The sequence below is a fragment of the Bactrocera latifrons genome, unplaced genomic scaffold (assembly GCF_001853355.1).
Source record: "Bactrocera latifrons isolate USDA-ARS-PBARC rearing strain unplaced genomic scaffold, ASM185335v1 scaffold_15, whole genome shotgun sequence".
NCBI lineage: Eukaryota > Metazoa > Arthropoda > Insecta > Diptera > Tephritidae > Bactrocera > Bactrocera latifrons.
The window spans coordinates 2,420,355-2,428,683 of record NW_017534963.1 but is presented as its reverse complement, the minus strand read 5'-3'; the positions used below and the strand labels follow the sequence as shown (position 1 = coordinate 2,428,683).

Sequence of the window (8,329 nt, the reverse complement as noted above, 5' to 3'; positions counted from 1 at the left end):
CAAATTACTCCATTTTTTCGAAAAACAGCTTCCTATTATTTTACTGTTTTATTACTAACGATGAGCCTTGCATCTACGCTTACGACCCAGAAACAGATGATCAATCGGCCGAATATCGTGGAAAAGATGTGCTGAAGCCAAAAAAAGTACGTTTAAGAAAAAAAAAAAAAAAAAAAAAAAAAAAAAAAAAAAAAAAAAAAAAAAAAAAAAAAAAAAAAAAAACGTCAATGCAAGCCAAAAATCAAGATTATATTGACAATTTTCTTCTATTATCGAGGTGTGGTCCACTTCGAATTCTTTACGACGACAAGTCTTACTATTATTTGCTCATAGAGGTATTACCAGCTAAAAAAAAAACAACAGACTCTGAGCTGCAACAATTGAACTGACTTGAAAAAATAGGAACCAATTTAATTAAATATGAAATTCTTCACTTTGCGTATCGACTAGCACAATCAGCTTAGAAAACGACAACAAGAAATTAAATGCATGCATTTCTAAATTTGAGCAAAAAGCATGAACACTCTCTAACATTACCACAATGATAGCAACGCCCAGCAATCTGCTAAGTTTGTTTAATTCGCAGTCGGCGACCACAATACTTAATCGTCCTTGCACCCAAGCGATGTCACAATTTACTTATATACAGATATACATAGAATATATATGTATTATATGTATATTTATACACACCCACTTTGATAATAAGGAAACAGGAAATACTACTGGACTGTATTTGACAGTATAAAATGGGAGAAAATTTAAACATTGTTTTTGTTGGATTTGCTGTCACAGAAATTCGAAAACAAAAGGAGTAAAGCAGCGGCGAGCGAAAGCAAAAAGTCGATTACACTAACAACTTGTTAATAAGGTTTTGATGGAGTAAAGTGGTGAAGCACTGAAATGAAGCAAATCTACAACAGAGACGATGGATTAGTTGTACGTATTGTATAGCGGTGTATAATAATTTAGTCAAGTTTTTATTACAAGTATAATGAAATTAAAGAAATCGGAGCTGTGGATAGACAGGCGTACTTAAGTCCAACTACCGAAAGCCAATGGAAAGGGTTCAGAACCTTACTACGTTGTGCGCAATAGGACATTTGAGAACAACTCCAACGGCGGCGCTTGAACTGGCCGATAGACCTCTACGCCGAAACCTTAGCAGGAAAACCGGCGGGACGACTACTGGCTGCAAGTAAATTTACATACAGATCTCTCGTCCATAGTTCAAAATAAACATTTAAAAAGAAAATGAAAATGAAAAGCAGGAAAAGTCTAGAGCAAGGCACCAGCGAGATAATGGAGCATCTCTTGTGCACTTGTACCGCATTGACAAGACTACGCTGTAAGCATCTGAGGTCCTCACGGTATTATACACTGGAGGAGTAATCGATAGTGAGTCTGTTAAAAGTAGCTTCAAGCGCAGGCATTCTAAAAGATGATGATGCCGTTTACACGACAGTCGAGTCTAGGTAACCAGAACGGACCCGGATTTTTATCCGGCCAAGGACTGTCAACTCAGTAGAATTCCGCCACTACAACAACAATAACATGTCCTCTTGGACTTCGCAACTGAACTTCGCAACACATACAAAAAAATTTCCGCTCTACAAAAAACCTCTTAAAAGCATTATAAATCAATTGACTGAGCATTCATACTAGTGCCCTATAAAGTATATTATGTGTCGCTCATACGACATGGTGTCTGTTGGAATGCTCAACACAATTGTTGTATGTATGTATAATTCAAACTGCCTATAACTTTTAAAGCAATGCTTTTATCAAAAAAAAAAAAAAACTACTACGAGCTCTCTTTTCGTGCTGAAAATTTTGTATTGCAATATTTTTCTTTTAAAGTTGTAAGTTTTTAAGCAAAAATATAGAAAAATCAAATGTTATATATGTATGTACAAACATATATGAGTGAAATATGGTTTAGGCAGGGTTTTAATTAAAAATTAAAATAATTTTTGTACGCTGAATATATCAGCGCATGAGCGCGAGCTTCTGAAGACGTCAGTAACAAAAAATTAACTTCGGAAATGACCTATACTCTGGTATATACATATACATACATGTAAATATATAGCATAAGGCTTGATAAATCGTATGATTTTAAGGATAAAACCATTAAAATACAAATATGGATGGGAAAGAAGTACCATATAACATTAACTAGGTCAAATAATGTGAAAATAAAAAAGGTATAAATTAAATCCATTGTTTACATTTTTATATGAAATAAGTGTTAAATAATAAAAATTAACTATATGCGTAAAATAACTCATATTAAAATTATAAAACAAAAGGTTTGAATTTAAAAAAAAAAAAATGTTTTATAGCGGTAATTGCCTAAAAAGCTAATTCTTACCAATGCAGAAGTTTGAAAATTAAATTACTGAATTCTTGAATACCTCAATAAAATTTTTATTTCAATTCCGACCGTTAAAACCTTGACATTCATTTTCATCCTTTTTGTTGGCAAACAATTCTTATTTTAAAGTAAAAACTTTAATATCTTAATCTTTTTAATTTTAAATTTAAATATACCCTAATATGGCTTGGATTAAGAGCGTAACAAATAATAAAATGTTGCCAAGTATAATATTTAAAGCTTAAGTTTTTCCTTCAAATACTTATATAATTACCGAAAAATTAAAAAATAAAAACTTTTTAAACTTAGAGCACAAAATGGTTATCCGTCATCGAAAAATCTATATTAATCGAATTAACCACGACTAGAGGGCGCAAAAAGTTTAGCAAATACATAAACGAAAAAATGTAATTATAGCAACAACAAACACTTAGGCACCTAGCGTTAATATTATAAAAAATAAAAATTCAACTTCTTATTGAAGTGGTAGTTACTATTAAATATTTATGTAATTTACACAATTTTTTATTCAAAGCCAAGTTTAAATATTTTAACTAATTAAACTATATACAAAATGTTGCATATAATTGCTAAGATTGCACTTACCTGCCTAATTCTACTGCCAACAATCCCACTTTTACATTTCATGGATGATCCACAGGTCACACAAAGAACGTATATCGTTCTCTGCTTCCATTGAAATTGCTCTAAATGTCCACATATGTATTGCAAATTCAAGAAATAACAAAATTAGATATCTAGAACGAAAACTATTAATAAAAATATAATTTCAGTCCTTGTTCAACAGGTGACGGTGCCTTTCATTGTGCGGGAGCTTTGTGCCATAGAGGGCGCCATTATAGTAGCATATACACAAACCTTTCGTGAAACCAATTTAACAACAAAAACTAAAACTGTCTCAGTTGCTAGGCTCTCCACAAGCGTGACTTCTTATTAGACTATCTTGGAAATTTTTATGCGCAAATTTACTGATATTTTCTATTATGGTAATTTTAATCAATCCTTCAATCCCGATTTTAACTCGTGAAACATATAAGGCAAATAACTAAAACCACAAATATACAGATTGTACTGAACTTACCTGTGCCCAGCCGTTGCTATAGTTTGCACTTTAGGCACCGTCTTATTGGAATTTGCCAGTCGCCGGAACTGCAGTCATCACAGGCATCCGTTGCCGGCAGTAGATAATTATTTGTTCAGTAAATTATAATTTCGCCGCTAGTAGACCGCACTTATACGAAAAGTACAATTGTAACACTTAACTTAATTTTCACTTAATATAACGAATTTCATATTCCCGACACAACCGACTAGTCGCACTTTACATTTCAACTGTTTTGAGCACTTTTCACTGATTTTAAACCACTCTCTTCACAGAATAAAATCACTTACAATTTAAAACAAACTTTTCCGCAATTGAAATAGACGCCACGAAAATAGCGGTAGTTTTCATGGCTTACTCCTCGCCAACAATTCGAAGTTACTCGTTTCGCTCGATAGTTGTCGCAAAACATAGAGTGATTGAACGAAACAGAATGAAATATTTGAAACGAAAAACAATTTAATTCTAAATAAATAAAAGTTWTTTTCTACATAACAACTAATTGAAATTAAAGCATGTTGAAATATGTCATTCAAAAATTTTTTGAAAACGTTGAAACTTGTGCCAATTAAGAAATTTTTTGGTTTTTTCAAAATATTTCGCAAAAAAATTAATTATTTGCTTCACTCATAACACCCTGTAGTGTGCAGCATCATCAGTGCACACTTCAATAATTTACAAGCAAATCGTCTACCTTTCAATTGACAATTCTAAAAGTAATTGTAGAAACTTCCACGAGGACTATTCAAATTAACAATTTAGCAAGTAAATAATTTAACAACAGCACAAAATGCCAACTGACACTACAACCAAGGTAAGTCTGCTTGACAGCCGCAACAAATATATTTATAATACTATGTCTTCACATTTTTACAGCAAGTTCAAGATTACAAAGATTCGCTAATCAAAAAAGCAGAACAGCTTATTATACAGGGCTTTCCAGAAAAAATTGTTGAATTAAATGAACTCCTCGCAACGCCTATGTTTAGCGATCGCAACTTCAATGAAGTGCATCAAGACCTTAACATTCCAACGCCAGATCCAATTTTGGTGAACAATCATGCTGAAACAGCTAACGACGGTGGTGACGCCGATCAGCCGGCGGCAAAAAGACCACGCACTGATCACTTTGTGCCTGGCACCAAAGTTATGTGCTTGCCTACCGGTTCTGTACCTTGCAATGAACCGCTCTGCGAAATGATCAAAATCGTAAAACCAATTATCCGTAAACTTGTGGAAGACTGTAAGTAATGTCAACGCAATATGCAAATGTAAATGTTATTGCTGACTAATTATTTGATTATTTACAGCAAATTTGTTAAAAATGTGGATTTCGTTTTTGATACCAAAAATTGAGGATGGCAACAATTTCGGCGTATCTGTGCAGGAAGATACGCTTGCTGAAATACAAGCTGTTGAATCAGAAGCTGCGGCATTCTTCGACCAAATTTCGCGTTATTTCTTGTCACGCGCCAAAGTTGTTTCTAAAGTCGCGAAATATCCACATATCGAAGATTATCGACGCGCAGTTGTGGAGTTGGATGAGAAGGAATACTTAAGCTTGTGGTTGGTTGTATGTGAAGTGCGAAATCGTTATTCATCGCTACATGACATCGTTATCAAAAATTTGGAGAAACTGAAGAAACCACGTTCATCCAATGCTGACAGCTTATATTAAACAATAATAGAAGAAAAAAAAAAAAAACAACAACACGCAATCGTATTAAAACACATAAAAGAAAACAACAAAGCATGGAGGCATGCGTAATAGTTAAGTTGTTACGAACAGGATTGAAGTTGTGTTAGCGCTGCATTTCACAAGAATTGGGTGCAAGCGGGTTTTTGTTGAAAGACGTGCAATGCGCGCTGACACTACTTAAGGTACCTGTGGAACGTAACAACAAACCGCTCTCAACAATTTATAATCAAATGCTTGAATTTAGTCATGTAAAAATGTGAATTGCGACGTTAAAAATATTGGTTAGTTCAATATATTTTGATTGTAATGTTAATTTCTTATTTCTCTCAATCCGAACATTTTTTGCATTAACTCAAGGTATATAAATAAATATATATGCATAAAACTTACGTAAGAAAAAAAAACGAGTAAATAAAAAACCGAATTTTACAAAATTGGTTTTGTTATTTAAAAAAACGCTGACTTGATTGTTTTATTAAACGTGTAACCGACTTTGCTGCAGAGTTGTTGATTCGCAACGTTTAGCATGGCTGATTTTTTGTTGTTATTTAGAAGGCATTGTGCTGTATTTCACAATTGTGCGAAAAAATTATTTTTTGATTGTTTATTAGCTGTAATTTTGTACATATGTATGTATGTATTATCTCTCTCACAGCATTTAGTAGCAAGAACAATTTATATTTTTAGCGTTCTCAAGTTTTAGAAAAAGTATTCTTCCACAAAGTTGCAAATTGAGGGCAGTCATGTTTGGTTGTTGCAGTTGTTCCAGCAGTAGAAAACATTTCTAAATTAATTTGTAGGGATGATGCCGAGTTCGCTCCGAACAAACTTACATACACAGACTCGACTGTTGTGAGATCGGCCATTTTATGAATTATTATATGATTTTCCCTGTTAGCTTCGCTTTACTTTACAACAACCAAAGACTGAACTATTGTATGTATGTAAGATGAACTAAAAACTAACTTTGAGGTTAAGAACCATACTGATCGCAACTAAAACGTTTAGAAACTACTATCTTTGCCTGAATTTCTAGTAAAATAATATAGGATTAATTTTTTTAACTATTTTGATATTATGCCAGAGTAAGATAAGTTTGCAAAACTAACAAAATTTGATCATTTTAAAAAAGCCGCGATGGTATAATTTATATACTTTACAAATTTTTGTATCAAAAGAAATAACACATAAGCAAGGTGGCGAGTTTTTTGATTAAAAAATTTTAAATCAAAAATAAATTTGGTACAAAATGTTCTGTATGTGTTCTTTAAATATTTGAGGTTAAAGATTAAAAATTTAATTTCTTTAATTTGAAAATTGAAATTAAAAATTTCATTTAATGGTAAAAATTTAATTGAAATCGCAAAATTTGAAAGTGTCGAAAAAAATCTAAACATTTAATGAAAAAATTGCAGCTATTTTTGAATAACTTAATTTTATGAAGAAAAAGCTTCAGTTGTGCATTCTCTACATACTCCATATATTCGAGTATCAAGATAAAAAAAATAAATTAATAAAATTATAAAAAAAAAAAAAAAAAAAAAATTAAATAATAACACAAAACAATAAAAGAATAAAACCAATAATAAAAAAATAAAATGTATTAAAAAACAGAAAATGGAAAATTAAATTATAAAATATTGTTTCAAATAAATAGCTTTTTTTTATATTTTCCATTTTGGTTTTTTGATTCCGGTATTAGATTTTTTAAACAAATTTTTGAGGCTAAAAGTTTTTATTATTTATCATACCGTTATTTAGGATTAATAATTGTTTTTTTGAGCAACATTCCTAATAATAAAGAATCCATCATTGTTTTATTCATCAGAGGACAAGAGTAGAAATGTAGAGAAGGACACGGTCATTTTTCACTATAGACTCGAGTATCAAGATTATTTTTTTATTTTCCTTTCCGGTATTTTCATCAATTTTATTTTTTCAATTCAGTACTTGGGATTAATAATTGTTAAATATTGTTTTCAGTTTGGTATTTGGGATAAAAAAATTAAAAATTATTTTTTATTAAGATTAGCGGAATTACGAAGTAAATAAGAAATTGATTAAATGTTAATCCAATTCTTTTTTAATGTATTATATGTAACCCCGCGCTTAAGGAAAAAATTTGTTAAGTATTTTCTTTCCATTGATCTACTTCAAATCTTATAAGTTTAAATTACAACAAAAAATTCGCACCCCCACACGCCCAAGCAGAAAAACACGTAACTTTCTTTAAATATTTACAAATTTCTGTATATTTAGACAAATATATTTCACAACTTTTGTCACATCTCAATTGCTGTTGCTTAAACCTTACGAAATTAATTACATAATATAGCTAATAGAAAATAAATTAGAAATAACTTAAGGCATAACGGCTTAAAGTTACATATTTATAGAACATTATAAAAAAAATATCTGCACGCACACTTTATAGCGGTGTTTCCATAATACACATGCACACTTAAACATAAATATGTATATATAATATATTTATAACTAATCAATTGTAGCGGTTTTGATTTATATACAAAGATTATTTGTTTTACGGCTTTAAGTTTAAGACAGAAAGAAGTTCGAGTTCGTTTTCTTAAATATGCACTAACTATATATTCAAATATACATATGTATGTATGTACATATATAGTACGTACTCAAATATATATGTATATATTTATGTTAAAATATAGTGAATGGAATTTATTGCTAGAAATAAGTGTTAAACATTTACAAATTCCACACATTTACGTATTTACAATTGATTGTGGTTATTAGTTTTCTTTTTTTTATTATTTTTGCTCTTTTAAGGTTATGCTATAAAGTTATATATGTATGCCATTTACTTCAGTTTATTTATACTTTTCTGCTAATATGCAATTTTTTTTTTTAGAATTTGTATTTTTATTACGTTAATTATATGATTAAATTAGACCCGGTTAGTTAGCCAAGTCAGCTGCGCTATAATATATTCTAATACAAAAAAATTACCAAAAATTTTCAAAGAAAATCCGCACTATAATGTGAAAAACTAAACTCTCACAAGTGACAAGCATTTTTATATGTTTTTATGCAATAATCAAAATGTGCTTTTTATTGCTAAAAATTATTTTTAAAATGAATTTACTTTTTTTTT

The 8,329-nt window shown here is 30.5% G+C and overlaps 1 protein-coding gene across 1 annotated transcript; it reads left to right on the top strand.

Moving 5' to 3' along the window:
• The first annotated feature begins 4,170 nt into the window (after positions 1-4,170).
• LOC108965888 (proteasome activator complex subunit 3) lies at positions 4,171-5,512 on the top strand. Its single transcript, XM_018928562.1, has 3 exons — positions 4,171-4,314; positions 4,377-4,743; positions 4,811-5,512. The coding sequence occupies exons 1-3, from the start codon at positions 4,291-4,293 to the stop codon at positions 5,176-5,178; spliced, it is 759 nt and encodes a 252-aa protein (XP_018784107.1). The 5' UTR covers positions 4,171-4,290; the 3' UTR covers positions 5,179-5,512.
• The last annotated feature ends 2,817 nt before the right edge of the window (positions 5,513-8,329 follow it).

Bases quoted from the DNA above. Each gene is read 5' to 3' on its own strand.
- LOC108965888 (XM_018928562.1), top strand. From the start codon at position 4,291: ATGCCAACTGACACTACAACCAAG. The intron at 4,315-4,376 runs GTAAGTCTGCTT...ACATTTTTACAG, and splicing joins CAACTGACACTACAACCAAG to CAAGTTCAAGATTACAAAGA. The intron at 4,744-4,810 runs GTAAGTAATGTC...GATTATTTACAG, and splicing joins CCGTAAACTTGTGGAAGACT to CAAATTTGTTAAAAATGTGG.